At 34.4% G+C, this 23,960-nt stretch overlaps 1 protein-coding gene and 1 non-coding gene across 2 annotated transcripts in view; one reads left to right on the top strand and one right to left on the bottom strand.

The window, feature by feature from the left end:
* The first annotated feature begins 1,153 nt into the window (after window positions 1-1,153).
* The window catches only part of LOC115980104 (40S ribosomal protein S15-1-like), a 77,879-nt gene continuing 55,072 nt past the window's right edge, over window positions 1,154-23,960 (top strand). The window contains exon 1 of the mRNA XM_031102375.1: window positions 1,154-1,205. Within this exon, the coding sequence (XP_030958235.1) occupies window positions 1,203-1,205 (3 nt within the window). The 5' untranslated portion in view covers window positions 1,154-1,202. The remainder of the gene's footprint in view (window positions 1,206-23,960) is intronic.
* On the bottom strand, window positions 15,033-15,194 carry LOC115983065. Its single transcript, XR_004089869.1, has one exon. It is a non-coding gene; the product is annotated as a U1 spliceosomal RNA (small nuclear RNA).

The raw sequence follows: 23,960 nt of genomic DNA, 5'->3' as shown, positions 1-23,960 counted from the left end.
TCAAATCAGTTCTCTTGGGTTAAGGAATGTCAAATAGAGTTATTGTGGCCGTGTGGCTTGCTTGGGATAGAGAACTAAAGACTGGGGGTGATTGTTGTTGTAATTGTCTATTGCTAGTGGTGTTGCTGGAGGTTGGTGGTGTTGGGGATTCTTTGCGTATTTTTTTTTTCTCTTTTTTTTGGCAAGTAATATAGAAGCCAAAAAATTAGGTATTAATTGACAGATGGCAAATTCTAATTCGTAGTGACAATTGAAGAGATTATTCATGTATAGTTTTAATTATATGACTTTTTTAATGAGTGGTGTGACTTGTTTAAGTAATACATATGAAGTTAAGAACCTTGTATCTCAATTGGTTTGCTCTTCACGGTGTTTTCAACACATCCAAGGTTCAAATCCCTCATTCTCGGTTATAACTATTAAATTATTAAAAAATATATATAATACACATGGGTAGTTTATATAAATTGTCATGTATTAAGTTCAAGAAGATGGCTCCAAACCAATTTCGTACTAAACTTTGTTCCAATTCTATTTACTATAATTGAAATTGAACCTTGTATTCTACACTTTTAGCCATTCTTTTTTTTTCTTTTGTATAGAATTTTAGCCATTTTTTTTATTATATCCAAAAGATACACCATTGTGTTAGCGGTTTTTGGTTAGGATATTTATTTATTTATTTATTTTTTTGGGTTGAGAAAATGGTTAGGGTTTTAGTAATAAAATTAAGAGTAAGACTTAGGTATAGTATTTAAGTATTATTCCTTAAATTCCCCTTTTAAAATTTTTCCATGTGAATTTTTTTTTATAGGATGAAAGTATATTTTATAATTAAGTAACCACGTGGCTGAATTTTAGAAGGAGAATTTGAGGAATAGTACCTAAGTTACTGTATCTAAATTTTGTCCTTAAATCCACAAATATCAAAAAGTGTGCATAAGAAAGGATACTAGTAATTTAAAATACTCTCTAGACAATCTAAATCCTAATTGCCTTCTTCTTAAAAAAAAAAAAAAAAAAATCCTAATTAGCTAATGGATGGCCTGATCGATCCGGCCCATCAAATCCCATGGCCCAGTATTAAATACCCAACTACCCATACCTGGTCTCTCACATTAGCCAGAGCAAGCAGCAGCAGCGAACAAGGTTTTCTCTGAATCGCCGCATTTCTCATCTCATCTCATCTAATCAATCGAATCATGGTGAGAAAGCCTCCTCTCTCTCTCTCTCTCTCTCTCTCTCTCTCTCTGTATGTTAGTCTGTGTTTGTTTTTGATCAATGGGGTTTTTGGTTTCAGGCGGATGTGGAAGCTGATGTGGCGGTGGCTGGGCAGCCCCCAAGGAAGAGGACGTTCAAGAAGTTCAACTTCAGAGGCGTCGACTTGGATGCTCATCTCGACATGTCCACCGGCGACCTCGTCAAGCTCTTCTTGCAGAAGGTACTCTTCACGCCGGAGAAAGCTGCCATTGGACTTAAATGCCCATTAATATGCCCCATGGCTGTTTTTGCTATAGCATGCTAGCCAATTATAGCACGCGATAAGAATTGCACGTGATCTTTTAGCATTAAAAACTATACATACAAACACTTCTCCTAAACAGTTTATGCTATCGCATGCTAACCAAATAGTCTGTAATCTGTATAGCTAGGAACTCCCAACACCTTTATAAGAATTGCATGTGATATTTTAGCATTAAAACTAAAAACTATACAAACACTTCTCCAAACAGTTTATCACTTTATTGAGTCCTCTTCAGTAGGTATATATAAGTTTTACGTATTTTATATTTCAAAAAGAGATTTTTAGGAATTTTTTAGGCTTTTTTAAATAATAAAAAATTATAAAAAAAAAAGAGTAAAAATGAAACGGTAGCATATTCAGTCATTTGCATGTTACGTGCATAACCTAAAAAGAAGTCTTGTAATGAAGAAACGATGACGTTTTTTGGCTTAGTTGTTTCAATTTGCAAAAACAACACCGTAGGGAGATCTAAACTTCATCTTCCTTTCTTTCTTTCTTTAAACATCAAGAAGCTTGAAGCTCCGATTTAGAGTACAAAAAGATAAGAAGCTAGCTAGGAAACTCTTCTCACATGAATCCACTAGACTAGACTAGACTGCAACACAATAGTTTGAACACAAACAAAGGAAAAATCCTTAGGCTTTTACACTCGTGGCCATCGATTCGACTCCCTCTTTGGAGCCTAAAACTGTCTGGCTCCTTCTTGAAACCTACGACCAGTAAGCTCTCTCTTTACGATTACCTTAGGTTCACCCTCTTTGGAACTTAATTACAATACTGTGTCACTAGTTACGATTTACCTTAGGGTGTTAAAAAATCATTCTCTCAAACTCACAATGAGTATGTTTCAAAACAACCCTTCTAAAATATTTGAGTACTATCTTTGCAATGATGTACTTGAATATCATGATACTTTACAACCATTGCAACTTGCAAGTAAAAATAAACACCAAATCCCTTATTATATTATTACTATTACTGGATGATGTCTTACGCAATACACAGATAATTTATAATTTTATTTTTAAATAATTTTTAATTAATTTTTATGATCCATAAAAAAATTAATCTTGTGGTATAATATTTACATAATTAGCATCAATTATATTATATATTCAAAAAGTGGAAAATAAAAAAAAAACATGAATTACTATAACATTTTTAAGAATATGTGTGTTGCGTAAGTGAATTCACAATTAATTAATTATTTCGGTTAAGTTACCTGCACAATTATTATTTTCACATCCTTTGAAAGCAAGCATATAATTGGTTTGGTCTGTGAGTATTAACCTAACTCCTATCTAGCAATGAATGGTTATGGTTTGAGAAATAGATATCAAAACTATATATTTCATCAACATGGGGCAAAAATTCCCTTAAATTGCCAAATCATTATGAAGTACATTCCTCCAAGTAATTCTTGAATCTTTTCAGCTAATTACAACAAAGATACACCAAATTATGTCCAACACATAATTTCCCAATCATTGTATCACTATGCAATAGAGTCCAAAAGGAAGATAATTTTCTTTAACCACAACCATCTTTATAAAGAAAATGAAAGGGGTGATGTCTCACCATTGATCAACTTATTAACATAAGTGTAAGGATTCATTTATAATAAGTTTTCAGCACCCTTGAAGCTTCTAATATACATTATTTATGGCCAAATGCACTAAGAAATACATCCTTTGGCACCAAGACCAAGTCTTCTACTTGGAACTTTCATTATGATTTCTCAAGAATTTTGAATACATACCAAGACCTAATACCCTGAAAATGTCCTACACATAAGGGACATTTTTGCCACCATGAATTTTCAATCCAAATGTTGCAAATATGTCATTAGTTATTGAAGAATTGCCTTTGTAGTAATCAAACACCATAGTTAAGGCCTAAAAGAAAATTTTAAAAAGGAGACTCTGTGAATTTCATCCATGAGATCAACTTTATTAAAATCATGATCCAAGTTGGAGAACTAATAAATTTGAAAAGAATTTCATATAGTCAAGAGAAGTAGTGCTAGTGACAAAATTTGGTAGTAATTTTTTCAAACATATTCAAAGAATGTCATATGCTAAGTTGCAGTTTCTAAATTGAACTGATTCAAAGTCTAGAACTAAAATAATTATTTAAAAAAAAAAAATCAAAGAATCGATAGTTGCACTAATTTTTTAGGCTGCTTGACAAAACTTAAGAGGATAAAATACATGAATCTAGTAACCTTCAGTGGATAGGCATGCCAACCATCCCATCTTTAGCATCAGTTGATGCACAATTGAGATAGGTGCAACTACAAACAATACAATTATTGGAAATTTTTTGAGTCTTTGGGGACCATGGTCCAACCAAAATTTATTTAAAAAAAAAAAAAATGGGGTTCAAAGATTGGAAGGATAAGAACTAATATTAATAATTTTCAAGTTTGTAGAACCTTTATAGAGCCTAAGTATTAAAAGCCAAATTGATAATATGCATCTGGCAAGCTCTAATATACCTAGAACAGATCCATCAAATATATATATACACACACATACCTAGAACAGAAAATTACTAAAATTTCTAAGGTAACCATAAAATACATGAAAATTTTGAGTAGGGAAGACATGGAGTGGAATATATACATCATGAATAACAAAGTTAATTTTGGACTTTGCAAATGTTAAGCCCTGGATGGGAAAGTTACTTGTATCTAGTATCTACACAAAAAATCTTGTGGCTTCTTCAACATCCAGAAAAAGTCGTGAACACATATACCTCTGCACATGTTGTATTGCACACACTACCTTAAGAGTCTTAAACTTCTAGTTATGTCCCTACACTTATTTTACGTGACTCATGTTACCTGGACCCAAGATCACTGCCAATTACTTGGAGCCTTGGACAACTAACCGCACCAAAAGAAACTCAACTCAAGCCTTTACATTCTTCTTGATACTTTCAAGTATTTGTTCCTCGGTTTTTATATTTCATTAGCAGATTATGTGTTTGGCTTCAATCCTAAATCTATGGGATCCATTTCTATTTACATAAATTTGGATATCGATCGATATGGATTAACAAATTAACAGAATTTTTTTATAAGAATTTAACTACACCATGCAAAAAGAAAAATTATAAAATAAAAAACTCAAAAGTAAGTTCTTTTTTTACCTTTACTAGTCGACTGTTTGGCTTGAGGTTGATCTTCTGGGTCGGTCGTATATTCCTGGAATCATCATTTAGAATGTTAAAAGACCACATAGAAACTCAAAGTTCAAATTCCATTTAGTCTTGGCAAAAAGTTGTTCTGAAAAAATATTTGACAAGCTACTTTTAATGGAAACAAAAGGGACATTTTATTTTTAAGAGAAACAGAGTTAGAGAGATTTACAAACCTGGCGAAATCGATGCCAAGCATAGAGAACATCTCGGTCATGTATTTGAGACCCTTTGAAGTTATTGCTTTAAAATTGAGATTGAAACGGAAATGTGAAAGGTCAGAACTCAAAATAGCTAGAGGTAGAAAGTGATGAGTTGTTGTAATTGAGGAGAACGTTTGGGTTTTGTAAGAGACATGAAGAGGAGAGGGTTGTGTTATAAGAGAGAACTTCAAAGCCACTACGTTAATTGTACCTGACGTTAATTGTATTTATTATTACTTATTACTTATTAGAGTTCGACTGGGGTTAAAAATGGATCTGGGCTTGCTATGAACTTTGATTTTGGACAAAACCTTTTGTTAATTTTAAATGCCAGCCTATATTTTTGCAAAATTACTTTATTAAAGTGCTACATGGCAAAAATTTTTGTACTCCTATATAAGGTTTTTACTTTTATATATATATATACTAGTATTATGCCTGTGCGATGCATCACTTAATAAAAAAAATTATATAAAAATTTAAAAAATATTTTTTTTGATAATATGATTAAATTTAATTACAAATAAAATAGTATTAATAATTTAAAAATTATGGCAAGTTTTAAATCTCTAAAATATTTTAGTAGTAAATATATATATATATATATATATGTGTGTGTGTGTGTGTGTGTGTGTGTGTGTGTGTGTGTGTGTGTGTGTGTGTGTGTGTGTGTGTGTGTGGCATTTAAAAATATTTCCATTATACTTGCTAAAATGTATAGTAGTAGAAGTGCTAACCATATATAAATTTCTTACATACAGAACCCCAAAAAAAATTCCATAAATTACAAAAATATAAGTATCTAGACTACAATGTAAATGTAAAAGTTTACCTATAAATTACCAATCATATCCATTTTAATGTTGCCATAAGTGAGGAAATAATCAGCATAATCTATTAAGAACACCAAATAATAAAATAATATCAATAATTAAGATGAATTGCATTATCCAAAATTTTTTATTTATCCAATTTTTTTATAAAAAAATCATAACATTTAAGAAATAACTGAACAATGATTAGTATCTAGACCTTCTAGAGTATCACGCTCAAAATAATTTCAGAAATAGATAAATAAAGGTACATAAAGAGAAAACAAATATTGTATAGTAATGTAAATGTAAAAGTTTAATTATGAATTACCCATGTCTAGCCATTTTGATATTGACATTTGTGTCTAGCCATTTTGATATTACTATCAGTGAGAAAATAATCTACACAATTAATTAAGAACACCAAATCAAATATATATATATATATATATATATTAATAATTAAGATGAACTGCATTATCTAAAATATTTTTAAAAATAATAGAATTTAAGCAATAATTGTTCAATAGAAAAATAGAAACACAATAAATAAAAATAAAAAGAAGATAGCTCTTCTCACATAAAGGTAATTCTTCTCACCGAAAAAGCCAAATCCTTCCTTTTTTAGTTCTTAACTCAATTTTTATTTTTTTATTGATTGATTTTAGCATTCTTAAATAGCAGCGTAGAGTTGTAGTAGAGTTTTAGTTCAACTCAATTTCTATAAATAAGGAAAATTTGAAGAGAGAAATGGACTGCATCATGCATGTCTTGTATGTAGAATGAAAGTGTAAAACCGATACTTCTTTCTCGTAATTTAATTTATAAGCTAGATCTATATGACTACATTTCCTTCTTCCCATAAAAATGACTACATTTCCTTGTAGCAACGGAATTGAGTTATGCGTCATGATGTCAACACACGATAACTGATCTACTTTAAATAGTGCTCTATTCACATGTACCTGTAAGAGAAGTAGAGTTCCAATTAAACTCTATTATATAAAATCACATTAGGAATATGATATTTGATTAGAAGAAAGATAACTTTAGAATATGTATTATAGGTAATTAGGTTCAATCAATTATTTTATCCAAAAAAAAAAAAAGTTGTATCAATTATCTCATGATTTAATTGTGAAACTTAACGTATAAAAAAATGACAAAAAAAAAAATGAAGAAATTGTGTAATACGTTGGAATAAAAAAAAGTTGAGATCACAAAATATTAAAAAGTAAAAGTAAAACCGTGTAGGAAAAAAAAAGTTGATATTAACTAAGTTTTTGTGTTTATCAAAAAAAGAAGAAAAGAAAAAAGTGAAGGGAATTTAGTGTTTTATTAAAACACTAAAAGTAGTTGAATAGAATTTTAAAATAGATCTTTAGAACAAAATCATATACTATGCTGCTGTTTTTCATGTTGCATTTTTTTTTTTTAAAAGATTTTAATCAAATTAAGATTTTATCAACTTAAAAATTATAGGAGAAAAGGATAAGAAAAAAAAATTATAAATATATATATATATATAAATCTAAAAAAATTTCTGCAATTTGATAAAACCATTTGGTGCAATCATGATTTTTAAACTCAAATTTTAGTATATAGTATATGATATATATATATATATATTGATTATTTTTATGAATAATACCAAATCCCTTATAAAAATCATATAAGTAATTGTACTACATGTAAACTCTCAAGATGGAAACATCTGAACATGAAGATTTTCATAAATTATCCACATTCACCAACGATCAAACTTTTTCTCAAGCATGATGGGCAACTTGAGTCACATTATCTATAGAAACACATATAACTTTGAAAACACCATAACACATCACTACATACTTAAGGTATCTACTTCATCCCACAAAATTTTCAAATAAACATGTATGCATAAATGATTCTCCCATTATGAGCACAAAAGTTTGATAGCCAAAACCATTTTGGGAAAAAATTCCAAAATTACAAATACTTCTTACCTTGTGTCTCACTGGGTAGCCAACAACTGTGCGCTCTAGAAACCACTACTTAGAACCCATAAGGATTAGTTCAATGATACCTCAATAAACACAACAACACATCACAATGTTAGACACTATCTCAGGATACTATAACAATAACCAAAAAAAAAAAAAAACCCTTAGTGATAAATTTTTTGTTAAAGGTTGTGACCAGGATTACACCCTATTTGTCATGAGTTTAGGTACAATAGTAAGCTGGTTCCTACTAACCTACTTAATTTGTTGCCAAATTAAGCCTTTGGCAATCCAAAAACATCAATTAATTAAGCTACAAGATTCACCACTAAGCTTTTAGTTCACATTTTCCTCTCTAATTTACTCAGAATCAAGAAGCATTCTAAACCAAAATTTGATAATGTTAACCCAAGAACAACATGTCTCTTCTCAAATTACCAAGAACCTTGTAACTTAATTGGCTAACACCTCTTAGTGTTTCTAATAGAGATATCCAGTATTCAAATCTTCTCTCACTCATTGTAATTGTCGAATTATCAAAAAAGAAAAAACACATATCCCCGCTCAAGTCTGGCTTGCCTTTAAAATTCTTAAATCCATCTCCAAAATCCTCAAACTTAGCCCACAACTCCCAAAAGTCAGCCCATCTCTTTGCTCCAGTCAGCCATTGTACCCAACATGCATAACTGAACTCTAATTCCCCCTGTTAACAATGTAAAGTGAGAGAGAAAGACTGAATAGTCTGTATATTTGATGTGTAAAATAATGTACAATAGAGAGCCTTTATATAGGCTAGGTATGTGTGCAGTACAAGTAAAATAAGTAAAGCACAAGTACAGTATATTGGGCTAAGCCCAATGGACTAAACTAGACTAAGCTATACACTAACATCCCCCCTCAAACTCGAGGTGGCAAGGAGGAAGCCAACTGGAGTTTGGATATAAGATCTCGAAGACGACCAGGCGGATGAGTCTTAGTAAAGATATCAGCAGGCTGGTCAGCAGAGGAGATGGAGAACAACTTGAGATTTCCTTTCTTGAGATGCTGGCGAGTGATGTGGCAGTCGATCTCAATATGCTTGGTGCGTTCGTGGAAGACATCATTATGAGCAATGTAGATAGCACTACGATTGTCACAATAAAGAGGAGTGGCAGTAGGCTGTGGAGCATCCATGTCAGCCAAGAGCCAGCGAAGCCAAACAAGCTCACAAGTGGTGTCGGCAAGGGCACGATACTCAGCCTCAGTACTGGAACGGGAAACCACATCCTGCTTCTTGCTGCGCCACGAGACAAGAGAAGTACCTAATAGGAAACAGAACCCTGTGATAGAACATCGATCAGTCGGATCACCTGCCCAGTCAGCATCTGAATAAGCATGAAGCTCGAGAGAAGATCAAGAAGAGTAATGCAGACCATGATAAAGTGTGCCTTTGACATATCGGAGAATCCGAAGAACAGCAGCATAGTGGACAGAACGAGATGCATCCATGAACTTACTAACCATACCCACAGCATGTGAAATATCCGGACGAGTAACAGTGAGATAGATCAAACTGCCAACCAACTGACGATAGCGAGTAGCATCGGATATAGGTTCACCATCCAAAGGTGTGAGCTTCGCATTGTATTCCAAAGGAGTGGAAACAGTCTTGTTGTCAGTGATACCGGCTTTAGAGAGAAGATCAGAAGCCTATTTAGCCTGGGAAAGATAGTATCCATCAGAGGATGAGGTAACCTCGAGCCCAAGAAAATAGCTGAGAGTGCCCAGATCTTTCATCTCAAAATGCTGACTAAGAAAGTGCTGAAGAGAGCGGATACCTGCAGAATCATCTCCAGTAATAATCATATCATCAACATAAAGAAGAATAAGAGTGATACCAGCAGAGGATCTTCAGACAAACAAAGCAGTGTCATGAGGACTCGAAGTGAAACCCTGCTGAGCAACAACTGAGCTAAACTTTTCAAACCAAGCTCGAGGAGCCTGCTTGAGGCCATAAAGAGCACGGCGAAGGCGGCAAACTTGACTGCCTGAGTGTGGATAGCCAGGGGGTGGTTGCATGTACACTTCTTCATGGAGGTCTCCATTGAGGAAAGCATTCTTCACATCCATTTGATAAAGAGGCCAACGGCGAACAGCAGCCACAGCAATGAGACATCTGACAGATGTAAGGCGAGCAACAGGAGCAAATGTTTCCTCATAGTCAATACCATACTCCTGAGTAAAGCCCTTGGCAACTAGGCGAGCCTTGTATCGTTCAACAGATCCATCAGCCTTGGTCTTAATCTTGTAAACCCACCTACAACCTACTACAGACTGACCAGGAGGCAAATCAACCATATCCCAAGTGTGATTCTTATGAAGGGCATCTAGTTCTTCGTTCATAGCTTGCTGCCAAAGAGGGTCAGTATGGGCCTCACGATAGGTGTGAGGTTCATAGAGGGTGGCAAGAGCAAAAGAGCAGTGATAATCAGTGAGATAAGAGGGAGGAATGCTTACCCGAGTGGAACGACGAAGTTCAGGACTAACAGGAGACTCAGGAGAGGGTGGTGCCACAGGATCCAATACAGGCGGGTCATATGCCGGAGACAGAACCGGAGATGAGTCGTCTGGAGAGGCAGCCGATGTTGAAGAATCCTCCACAAGTTCAGGATAGAGAGGAAGGAAAAGATCAGTAAAAATAGGAGATTCTGAGGAAGAAGATGCAGGAAACTGCTGAAGACTCGTGAAAGGACGATGCTCCCAAAACTCAACATGACGGGAGACACGAAGGCGACGAGAAATGGGATCATAGCAACGAAACCCCTTTTGAGACACACCATAACCAAGGAAACAACAGAGACGAGTACGAGGTTGGAGCTTTGTTCGTTCATGAGGAGGAAGAGAGACAAAACAAGCACAACCAAAAACCCGAAGAGAGGAGTAGTCAGGAGTTTGACCATAAAGAAGCTCAAAGGGTGATTTGTTGTGTGTAGTTAGTGAAGGAATACGATTAATGGTGTACACAGCAGTGAGTGCAGCCTCACCCCAAAAGCGCTCAGGAAGAGAGGCAGAAATGAGAAGGGTGCGGACAACATCAAGGATGTGACGATGTTTTCGTTCTGCACGACCATTTTGTTGAGAGGTGTAGGGACAAGACCGCTGAGGGAGAGTACCATGACTGTCTAAAAAGGATAAGAAAGATTTATCATTATATTCTTGGGCATTATCTGACCGAAAGACTTTGACAGTGCGATTGAACTGTGTTTCAATCATTTTATGAAATGTTTGATAAATAGACACAAGTTCAGACCTATGGTGAAGCAGATAAATCCAAGTATATCGAGAAAAATCATCCACAAATATGACAAAATATTTAGATCCCCCCTCAGTGGGAACAGGTGCAGGGCCCCAAATATCAGAATGAACAAGATCAAAAGGGGCAAAAGAAAAGGAGTCACTTTTATTAAAAGGCAATTTTGTTTGTTTGCCAAAATGACAGGAAGTACAATCAAATTTTTGAAACTGAACAGAACCTAAATGACCTTGAGAAGCTAACAACTGAAGACGAGATAAGGATGGATGACCAAGACGAGCATGCCATAGATCAGGGGAGGAGGTGGCAGTGGTTGCAGCTGCAGAAACGACTTGTGAAGGAATCTTCAAGTCATGAACCTCAAACATGCGACCAACTTTAAGGCCTGTCCCAAGCACTTGACCCGTCCGGGGATCCTGCACATCCACACCATGATTAGTAAACAGAAGATCTAATCCAAATTCACAAAGTTGACCAACAGAAAGCAAATTGAGGGATAACTTTGGGATATGAAAGGTGTCACTAAGGGATAAATTAGGAGAAGATATTGTTCCTTTATGACTAACAGACATAGGAGTTCTATCAGCAGTGTAAATGTTGATTGGATGTTCTAAGGGTGCCTTATCAGAAAATTGGGATTCATCAGGAGTCATATGGTTACAACATGCAGTATCAAAAAACCAAGGTTGTTTACCTGAGGATACAGAAAGGGCAGTGGAAGTACGGGATAAAACCTGTTGAACAACTGCCTCAATATCAGCCGTAGTGAGTGAGGAAGTCAAAGATGGACCTGTAGGAACCGATGGATCTGAAGGACATACAGTAGCTGCCTGAGGAAGAGAAGCTTTATTATGCTCTTGCACAAATTTCTGCAGCTTGTGACAAACAGAGATGTCATGGCCTTTGGCACGGCAAAACTTGCAGCGAGTGCCTTTGGAAGACTGAGAATTGGGATGCCCAGAGTTTATTCGTGGAGGAGCAGTGAATGCAGCAATGGGAGGCTGTGGAGAGGGTGTAGCCAATACATGATCAGATGATGACATGTGATAAGTAGGTCGACGGTTCTCCTCAGAAATGAGCTCCTTGACTGCAGCATCAAGAGAAGGAGTAGGAGACCGGCTAAGCAGAGAAGCCCTAGTAGGCTCAAAATCCTCACGTAAACCCATCATGAAGTGCATAAATTTACGACGATCCCGATATTTGACAAACAGCTCAATGTCCTTAGAGCACACCAGTGGAGGATCTGCAGCAGAGAGTTGTTCCCACATAGTAGAAGTCTGAGAATAAAAATCAGAAATGGACTGACCTGTCTCTTGGCGCATTTGATAGAGCTTTGATTCAATGTGGAACTCCAAGCTTGAATCATTAGTGCAATTATAGCGATCCGCCAAAAATTTCCAAGCAGCCTCAGCAGTTTCAAGACGAGGAAGAAGATTATGAATGGAGGGAACAGATGTATTGATAAACCAAGACAAGATCTTACTCTGAATACTCTCCCATTCCTCTAGACGTTCCTCATAATCATCTGTTGGAACAGCAGTCTTGGAAGACTCTTCAGCAGCTGTGGCTTTGGACTTAGGGTTTGGTACTGGTTTAGGAATTGAACCAGTCACATACCTCCACAGTTTACGACCCTTGAGAAAGATAGTCATATTCTGAGCCCACGCATGATAACTAGTAGGACCATCCAACATAACAGTGATAGGACGGATGATATCTCGATCATTTTGTTGAGCCATAATGAAGAAAATGACCAAAAAATGGGATTTAGAGACCTCAAATGCAGAAATGGAGCTCAAAATCGGAATCTACGCGAAAAACTGAGCAAGACAGGTGCTGTCGAAAAATTTTGACTTCGGTCAACGGTCAACGGTCAAAGTCAACGGTCAACGGTCAACGGCTGACGTGTGCTGACGTGGCAGTGTGCTGACGTGGCAGTGTGACGTCACTTTAGGGTTGACGTGGCAGCACGTGAAACGGAGCAGGCGCGTGAGGAGCGCGTGAGGCGCGTGAGCGCGCGTGAAGCGCGTGGAACTGGCGCGTGTGGCGCGTGAGAGTCACAGACGGCGCGTGGCGGCGCGTGGAGCGCGTGCTCGTGAGACCGAAAACTTCTGGCGGCGCGTGGGGGCGCGTGTGATGTAGTTTCTGGCCGTTCTTTGTTGGGTTTTGCTCGGAATTGGCTGTTCTGTCACTTTATGCCTTTGCTTTGGCGGTTGGATGAGCAGAACGATGATATCCGAGACTTTCAGGTACTGTGGGTGTGACGGCGGTGACTCGCTTCTGCAGTGACCACTGGACGAAGACGAGGGCAGCGGAAAAACGCCGGAGATGTCCACAGGAACCAGAAAATCAGAGGAATGGCTCTGATACCATGTTAACAATGTAAAGTGAGAGAGAAAGACTGAATAGTCTGTATATTTGATGTGTAAAATAATGTACAATAGAGAGCCTTTATATAGGCTAGGTATGTGTGCAGTACAAGTAAAATAAGTAAAGTACAAGTACAGTATATTGGGCTAAGCCCAATGGACTAAACTAGACTAAGCTATACACTAACACCCCCAAATTAAAACACACCCATTATTCACATTTGCAACTAAAACATCAAATTCCTATATTAAAATCCATATTAAACAACCCCCAAATTGATTTAGTCAATAAAAAAGACCGGGCACAAGAAAATAATAGATTTTTTCCCCAGATATTCTTCAAGTCTATGGTTTTTTTTGGCCCTACGCCCAAAATCAATTCAAAAACTCATAGTACATACATAATTTTTATAGTTTAAAACTCATCAATTTCATTTCTTCACACAAGGGTGATAATCAAATTCCCTATTCCCTTTCGCCCATATAGTTTTCAGATTAAGGATTTTTGGATTATTATTATTATTTTCTTGAATCCTAAACTTGATTTTGCTACCCATAACAAACTTCAATTGAGCTCAAAAGGGAGAAAGAGTTGCTTACTCCTCAGTCTTTGGTTGGCCGAAAGTGAGAAGCTTTCTGTTCTCCGAAAGTGAGGAAGAGTGAGGGAGTGAGGAACTTGAGGGGTTTGTGCGAGTGCGTTACATGTGTCAGCTGAAAGCAACAAAATATTTTTGGCTAAATTATATTTAACCTTTCAAAAATTTTGGTCTGTTTTTTATTTATTTATTTTGGGTAATAATTTTTTCTACCCATCGTTGGGAGGGAAGATTTTGAATCCTTGATCTGTTTCCATCGGAAAAAAGTTTCTCAAAAAAAAGAAAAAAAGAAACCATTATAAAAGGTACCAACAAACAATATAAAAAATTAATAAATATTAATCATATATATGGAATTTTTCAAATATTAATTTAATAAAATATTATTAGCATAACATTGTTTAGAGTTATGCTATATGTAACTTAAACTTAACCCTTAAAAGTAAGAATATAATAAAAAAAAAAAAAAAAAAGGTAAATTGCAAATTACACTCCTAATTAATGTTTAAGAGTGTTTGGATTTTCTACCCTGAAATTTTAAAATTTGAATTTTATTCCTGAAGTTTGTACGTGTTTGGATTTTATACCCTGATATTTCAAAATTTAGATTTTACTCCTTAAATTTTAGGGGTTTTTGGATTTTACTTCTTAAAGTTTGAGAGTATTTGAATTTTACATCTTGAAATTTCTAAATTCTAAATTTAGAAATGTAAAATCCAAACATCTTCAAACTTTAGGAACTAAAATCTAAATTGTAAATCCTCCAAAGAAATAAAATTCAAATTCTAAAACTTTAAATCATGCACAATGAGTTAAAATGTCAAAATACAACCTTTTTATGCAAATTTTTTCCTAAACACCGCGTAATTGGTGAGGTTAATTACTATTTCTCCAAAAACGACCCTTTTGCCACCCACTCAATACTAACAATCCTTTTGCCACAACCCCAAACTCGTATGAAACGCTGGAATAATACCAACCTTAATCCAGACTATTAGGCCAGGACACTGACTCATTGAACAAAACACATTGAAGATATTTAAACTGAACTAGGCAGGGCCGCGCAAACGTAGGCCCCCAAGGCAACAAATAATGACGTAGGCTCTCCCACTTGGGGAGACCTTAGGCTAACATCCCTCCTAAAGTGCAATGGAGGTCACCAACCTAGGCCATGGACTTTCTTGATCGCCCATACACGCCGCCCAGGTAAGTATGGGATAATGTCGGTCAGTACTTCATATTTATATCTCCTTGCGTCTCTCTCTTCCTTCCTACATTTTCAATGTGGGACTTTAACGCAAATCGCAAGGGTACAAATGCAATAGGCTGATAAAACATGCATATACTGCCTCTATTCCATGCCCATATGCTATTCTTTCAAGCTTTTGGGTTCCAAATCATTTTAACAACTTGGTAAACCGTGGTGTTCTTACAGGCAATCACAAAGAGATCTCACTTATCAAGTGTATCAAGTACTAACATCTTCAAGGGTCACTGCGCTGAACCACTACCTATCACATTGACATCCAAATTTGCCGCTTATTCAAGGAAATTATGTAGATAATACGTGAGATAAAATCAGACCAATTCCCTTGGATGTCTTTCATTCCTCAGTGTCCTTACTAATCATATTGAATTAATCCAATTTCACCCACAAAACAATGTTAATTCAGCTGAAAAAATCCATCAACAGTGAAAGAGAATGAGAAAACAACTAGACTTTCTTATTGATCACCAAAGTTTCTTCTTCACCGTTTTCATCAAGAAGCTACCATATAAAATAAAATAAATTTGTATACCTTCTAACAAAGCCATTCCCATCACTTTGTGTGTTATTACTTGAAAGAAATTTTTTTCTTGAATTTCTTGGCAGCAGCATAAGATCAGAAATATTATGACAACCATATAACTTATATATGAAAGAAATTTTAGTAGACAAAAAGGGTTCAAAGAACAAAACTTTCCGAAGACAACAAATTTAGAAAATATGAACAAATAATGGCTCAAGTTCAAACATTTTATCACGCAGTCTATAATCTCAAAAAAAAAAAAAAAAAAAAAAAAAAAAAACTATAAGGAATATTTCATTGGCAATTATTTGTTGAATATTGAGCTGTTTGGCTTGAACCAAATAGACAGCCGACATGTGGTGGATCATTTTTACAAAGGTCCTTGATGTGGATCAATGCCGGATAGGATGTTTTGGAAAAACTTATCATAGATTAAAATCTTGTACGTTCACCTATTCATTTGCAATAGCTGTTACATTCACTGTGGATTCAGGTTCCAATCTGGGTAATTCACACATAAGTTTGCTAGCTGCTCACAAAAGGTAAAAATATCTGAAGTCTGGGGGTTGACCCAAGCAGTGTAGTTACTTTGGGCATGCTTGTTAGTGGTGCTAAAGCATTGCTGATCAAAATAATGTGAAAACTGTAGTTTAAAAAATGTTGTAAAAATATGTATTTAAAGTACTCATAATACAAAAAAAAATGTATTTGATACCATGTTTCAAATAATAAATTTTAAAATATGAAAAAAAAAACATAATTGTGTATTTGATATGTATATGTGTTTTTTTTTTTTTTTTAAGTAACAAAAAGAATGTTATTTTATTTAAGGAGAGAGAAAAAGAAAGAAAAAAAATGAGAGAGAAGTATAAAGTGGCGCCAGTAGGGAAAAAAGAAAAAAAAAAGTTTAGTCTTGTAAATGGGTCTTCCAATTTTCAACTTATTTACAAAAGGACTATTCAACAATCTTACTTGAAAACTAAAAAAATGGTATAGTGAGTTTTCAAAATACATGTTTTAAACACTCTTGATAAAAAAACTTTTACCAAACATAATTTTCTTTTTGGTCATAGAATTTTCAATGTTTAAATTCTAAAAATTGTCGTTTAAACTTGCGTACCAAACGTATCCTTGATGCCAAAAAGTGTTGCACTAAAAGTGTTGTTGGCGGCATTGAAAAGCAACTCAATAGTGCCAACGGTTTGGCTTGTTTTGTGTACACGCGCGATGGCAGAAGCATGAGGATTTTTTTTTTTTTTTTTTTTTACTAGGTTAGAAATTTACTATATAAATATTCCACCCTTTCCCCTCTGTCCATGCTTTTTAGGTATGGGGAGGTTCCATCTAGCTAAATTCATCCGGTAGTTTTGTTGTTCTCCTTACACTTTGCTGTTAGAAATATTTCAAATTTGGAAGAGAGAGAGGCAGAGAGGGAGGGCTTTTTATCAGATACAAACCAAGTAATAATGTGACCCTACTCAATTTTCTTGGTAAGTTCTTCCCCTATAAATTTTCATCCCGGCCCCTACTTTTTCTAGTGTGAACTGCCTGTGAAGTGCAATTTTGAGTCTCACCATGAAAAGCTTTGAACTAAGCTTGCAAAGGCTTTAACAGTAAACACTCAAAGAGAAAGAGAGGAAATTAGAGAGAAAAAGTTTGAGAGAGATGAAAAGAGAATTGGAACTTTCTGGAGAAATACTCACTTAACTTTTCATTACACACTAAGATCTTTATATATACAGTCCAAGCTTACGGTAACTGCCTAACTAACATCCTTAAAATACGGAACTGATCCGTAAACAGTGGAGCTGAAACAGGGATAAATAACAGACAAAACGACAGCGTTTCGACATAAGTACAAAAACTCATTAGCACTTAAATAGAACGACACCGTTTGCTTAAGTGTATTAAAGACACATTCCTAGCCGTTGGATGAGAATTAGCTGTTACACCTTGATGCTCTGAGATTGCTCTGTAATTACTCTTGTGGTCTGCACTGGGTTTTGTACTCTCTTAACAACCATGTGTCATGGCAACAAAACCAGTGCAATTGTGACAGCTACCATGGATTAATTGACCCACCAGCCCATCTGTAACAACAACACGACAACTATCATGAATTGCAGCTTTTATAGTCACATTTCATACATATATCGTGGCGCGTGATATGAGCTCTGCTTGGGATTATATGAAGAATTGCATAGGGTTGCCCACATGTCAACATTACTTTGAAGCCTAGAGACACTAGATGAAAATTTTTATTTTTTATTATAGGTTTTCTGACAGGGTTAGCTATAGATTGAAGTTAAGAATCATTTGTGGGAAATTTTGAGAATATTCGACACACTTCAAGTTAAGAATCTACACACTCCAGATACACTAGTTTCCTCATATTCATTTTAACCTATGTAGACTCATTAAAAAGTTCTCACAAAGAGATTGTCCTTTTTTTTTTAATTGCAATGCTGAGTTGGAATTTGTGCGATTAAAAAAAATTATGTGGTACTCAAGTTTGGTAAACTCGAGTACCATGCAACACAGTACTCGAGTATACCAGGCTCGAGTACCTTTTATAAAAATAAAAAAAATTTAGAAATTAAAAAGATAATTTTTTTTTGTTTTTTTTTTTTTTTTTGGGATAATCAACAAATAAATATAAAGATAAAAATAAGTAGCTTTTTCTTTTAATGTTTTTATTTATTTAAATAGAAGCATTGTAAAATATAGAGATTTTAATTTCGAAATATGAATTTAATTTCTACATTAATTAAAATTGTTCATTTTTTTTTTTCATAAAAATTGTTCACTGTTTTCTGTATAAACAATTTCTACGATTTTGCATAAAATTATAAATGCAGAAAAATATATTCGATTATTTTGAAATTCAAACATGAAAAAGCACTCAGATTTGGCTTTTAAATTTAGAAAACACGATTTCACTAGGTGTTTTATGAGAAAACAATGAACAATTTTTAAAATAGTGAACAGAAAATAATTTATGCAAAAAAGAGAGTGAACGATTTCTTAAATAATGCTGAATAGAAAATAATTTTATGCAAAGTCATAGAAATTGTTTATACAGAAAACAGTGAACAATTTTTATGAGAAAACAATGAACAATTTTAATTAATGTAGAAATTAAATTCATATTTTGAAATTAAAATCTCTATATTTTACAATGCTTCTATTTAAATAAATAAAAACATAAAAAGCTACTTATTTTTATCTTTATGTTTATTTGTTGATTATCCCCCCCCTAAAAAAAATAAAAATAAAAATAAAAAAGAAAAAAAAATTTCACAGTACTTGAGTTTACTAAACTTGAGTACCATGTAAATTTTTATTTTTATTTTTTTTTATTTTTATAAAAGGTACTTGAGCCTGGGATACTTGAGTACTATGTTGCATGGATGGTACTCGAGTTTACCAAGCTTGAGTACCACATAATTTTTTTTAATCGCATAAATTCCAACTCAGCAGTGCTACGGTGGCAGAACTGATGAGGAACTCGAGTTCTAGAAAAAGTGGTACTTTGCCATTTATTTCCAACACCATAGTCCAATTACTTAATATTTTTTTATTAGAAGTGAATTTTGACAAATCCACCATTGGATTACATCTTCTTCTTATATCCTCCATGCTTGCAAAGTTTCAAGAAAATTAAAGATCAATAGCTATGTTATCAATAAAATTTTTAAATTGCAAGTTTTTACAATTTAAAATTATACACAAAATATAAACTTATAGATTAAATAGTAAATAATATCCAATTGACACAAAATTTAACATGTGTATTAAGAGCATAAAGAATATGTAATTCAACGGTTAGATTTTCAATATATGTTGTAATATTTATTTTATTGAGTGAGTTTGTAGTCTTAAGTGACAACCAATTTTGTAGCTAAACTTTGTCTTTAGGCATTTAACCAAGTAGCCCATTGAGGGCATTTAATGTGCTGCCCGTTGGGCATGCATAGTAACCGTTGCAACCCATAAGTCCTCTCATTAGTTGGCTTATAAAACCCCTTATTCCCCTTTTGTTCTCTTCAATTTTTTTCGGCTACACAGCCGCCTCTCCCCCTCTGTTTTGCTCTATTTTTTTTGAGTCCAAATTTTCTATCTCACTTTCTCTACTTTACTTTATACTCCACAAATAAAAACTTGTCAAATGTCTATCTATTTAATTAAATCCTAATTTTGTGGCTTTATTATTTCAGTTACCTAAATTAAATAAATAAAGAAAATAAGAAAAACCCAAAAGTCAACACATCCTACCACCTACACCACCACCATTGTTCGCCAGAGCTATCAACACCTTTAGTCACAGCCATCCATCGGAACCAGAAAATTTTGGTCGTGATTTTCCTCATCAAAAGCGCACCTCAAAATATAGAGTTTGATATAACAAGTTTTTATTTCTCAGGAACCAAAGGTCGAAAAGATATAACGTGGTACAATTAGAAAGGCAAAATAAAAATAATAGTTTTATTTTAAAACTATAATAGATTTTACATCACCGACCCGCACTTTTAACTTATTGAATCAACCATAATGTTTAGTTCCTGAGAAAGCTGAGAAAAGGAATGACAGAATATTGGACTTTGTTGGAGTTTGAAGGTCCTATATTTGGCTTGGCTTTGTTTAGAGTTCCAAGATGGTACCTTACTTGGATGGCTGAAGGTGGCGCTACAAGTGGTGGGATGGGTTGACTGTTGGATTTTTTTTTTTTCTTTATTTATTTAATTTCAATAACTGAAATAAATAAGCCACAAAATTAGGATTTAATTATGTAGATAGACATTTGGCAAGTTTTTATTTGTGGAGTATAAACTGGAGTAGAGAAAGTGGGATAGAAGATTTGGACTCATTTTTTTCTGCTTATCTCCACTGAAAATTTCAGCTTCAATTTTCAGTTTTAATGAAAGACAAATTAAGGTTGTTCTTAGTTCTTCTTGCTTGAGTGTGTGATCAACTTGAAGAAATCAATATAGTCTAATCTTGGGGGGTTGTTCGGCCAAGAGAGCCATTCTTCTACTCCAGGTGGCACGAATCAACCTTTAAGGACAATACATTTTGCGTGATTCTATAGTTTGTGAGATCTTTCTAACTCTATCTATTTACTTTTTGGCATTGCTAATTTTTTAGGGTTTGTATTGTTGAATCAAAACTTGTTTATTTAGTCTTATTTTCCTACACAAAGTCTCAAATTTGCCCCTTAATCACTAGGTTCCATCTGCTCTTTGACTCATCTCATCTATTACCTTGCAATTCTTTGGTTTGGTTAGTGTGAAATACTCAAAGATTAAATAATGGATCTAATGGTTGGTTAGTTCATCTCCATTAATCTACTATTACCTTGTGAAATTGAACATGTTGTTTTTCTTCTGGTTCTAATTTTGGTCACTTTCCACCAATTCCAACCGCGTCCAATATTGGTTTCAAGTTTTCAACACCAACTGGTGTGTGTTAGAAGTCTGAGAGGTCAGGTTTAAAGCCATGGGACTTTCTCTTGGTCTCGGGTCAGAGAGAGAGGAAAGAAAAGAAAAAGAGGTTGTGCTTAATGTTGCCTGCTCAATTTTTTAACTAGCCAGATGGCTGAATTTTAAAAAGAGAACCTAAGTAATAGTACATAAGGTACTGTATTTAAATTTTGCCCCATTTTTTAAATCAGGATCTTTTATTCTTGTTTTAAATAATTACAACATCGTATATTACATTTTGTGATATTTTACATTCAGTGTCCACATTCGGTAAGGATAAAGCGTAAAACTCATGTTTTACGAATCCAATAATAGATTGTCACATAGTCTTTTACTGTTTAAAACATACACACTATCACACGAATCCCACTTTCATCAACGTCTTCAATTTTAGAACAAACTTAAACCAAAATCTCATTGTTTTAGTAGCTACAGCCACATGTTGCTAGAGGGACTGTCTGATCTATCTTGACAGTGGTTTTGTGACCTCAAGGTTTTTTTTTTTTTTTTTCCCCCCAAAATGGATTTCGAGATTTCTCTCTTAGATTTAGGAAGCACCCAATCGTCTCCTCCGCCACGCACACAATTGGAGTCGCCTTCGAATCTAGGTAGCACTCAAGGTTTATTTTTCTTTTTTCCCAAAATGGTTTTCAAGATACTTACTTTTCATGTAATTTTGAAATTTTGCTTTTAACCCTTGTCATTTATGTACGTATCCGCTTTGTTGCATTATGGGAGAAGTAGATAGATCTTCATAAAGTTCTACTGGTTTAATGGACATAGCTTTGTACTGTAAAATGCTATTTTGATTTTCCAAGTTGATTTTCTGAGTTCTTCCAATCTTTTCATTTGTTGTGCGTATATTGCTGTTGATCTATTACAATTTCAAATTCTGTGAAGCTTAGTATGGAACAAAGGACAAACTGTGAAGCATAGTATTCAAAATCCGAAGTGAGAAAAAGAATAAAATTACCTAGTAAACAAACCTTTGAAGTCACGAAACAACATTCACAGAGGCTCTGACATCGTATCAAGATTTCAACAGTAACTCCGGCAAGGTAATGTGGTGGGAGAAGGAGGTCCAAGAGGGAGATGAGATTTAGATCTGGTATGAAAACGTGAAATATAGGGTTTTTTTGAGATGTTATTAGGTGTGTGAGATATGTAATCTTACAATGAGTTTTAAGTAAAAGGCTGATGTGACATATCCTTATTGTAGAGTGTAAACGGGTTTAAACCAAATCCTTATTGAATTTAATCCCTTACATTAAAGAATAATGAAATTTTATTACATAGTGAATATATGAGTTCTTGTACCTTAACATTAGTTTCAAATGCCAGTATCGATATGTATGAATTACTTGAATTAAGTCTGTCCTATTGTGTTAGAATCTCTTTCCCCCTACCTTATATGTGTGTGTGTTTGTTTCTCAAAAAAAAAAAAAAAAAAAGGTCTGTCCTATTGTGCAACGGAATTGATTAAATCAAAAGCGTGAGGACCAAATTGTTAGTGATGGCTTCAATTGTTAGTGCCAAATATTCTACTATGGGTATATTATACTTTTGGTCCTTGATATTTAGGATAATTTTGATTGTGATCCTCCGAATTTAAAAAAATTCAGATTTGATCCTTGAAGTTTCCAAAAAAAAAAAAAGCCCCTCCTTCAATGGGGTTGATTTGATTATGGTCCTCTAAACATGATATTTGTTATGTCCGGTTCGATTTGGTCCCTCAAAAATAGGGTTCTTGGATTAATGCCAGTTTGTCACATAAATAGAAAAAACAAATGGAGAGACTAAAATTGCTCCCTTTTCAAAATTTCAATGACCAAATTCGGACATTTTTAATTTGAGGAGCTAAAATCAAACCCATACCAAATTTCAAAGTTGAAAAGTAGAATTAACCCTTTTATTATCTATCCAACGAAAACTTTACTACCATGGGCGTCACAAAATCAAACACTATATTTGCATAGATCTTGAACTCAGAAGGTTTTTTCATGGCTAAGTATCTTCAAAAGCATAAGAAAGAAAATAAAAGGGATAACGAAACATAGGAAAATCATTAGTTACTTTAGGAGTATAGGTAATTTGATACTCCAAACCAAGAAATTAAGTTACCTAATACACTATTTTTTTTTTTTCACTAGACTTTTAGAGCTTATGTCATATTTTTTTAATTATTCACTTGTTGAAGTTGTATTGATGTGGAGTACCAAGTAACCTATATTTTGGGGTACTTAAATAAGTACTCTGAAAGAGATAGACAAACTGGGCATACATGGCATTTTGTACGTTTTAATCTCTCTTACTAGAGAATACTTAAGACAAAAGGGGGGAAAATTGGGAGAATACATGGTGTTTCCTATAAATACCCTCCATTTGAATATTCCCTCATTGTATTTCCATCCAAACAATTAGAGAAGAATGTAATTGCCAAAGGTGCATTTAATTAAGGGATAATTACAGTAAACCCACATGTGGTTAAGCCCGTTTTCACTTTGCCTACCCGTGGTTCAATCATTTAGACTTTGCCCACCTAAGGTTAGTCCCGTTAGCCTTCTGTAACCCACCTCTCCGTTTGCCATTAGAAAAACACATTTTTCGGCAAAAACAAATATAACAAGAATCAAAAAGCTAGGATTTTTCATTGCTCATGAACTTCAATGAGAACAGGGTGGAGGAACAACACACCAATCAAATGGCTCAA

Source organism: Quercus lobata, chromosome 3, assembly GCF_001633185.2.
Source record: "Quercus lobata isolate SW786 chromosome 3, ValleyOak3.0 Primary Assembly, whole genome shotgun sequence".
NCBI lineage: Eukaryota > Viridiplantae > Streptophyta > Magnoliopsida > Fagales > Fagaceae > Quercus > Quercus lobata.
This window is presented reverse-complemented; position numbering and strand designations above follow the sequence as displayed.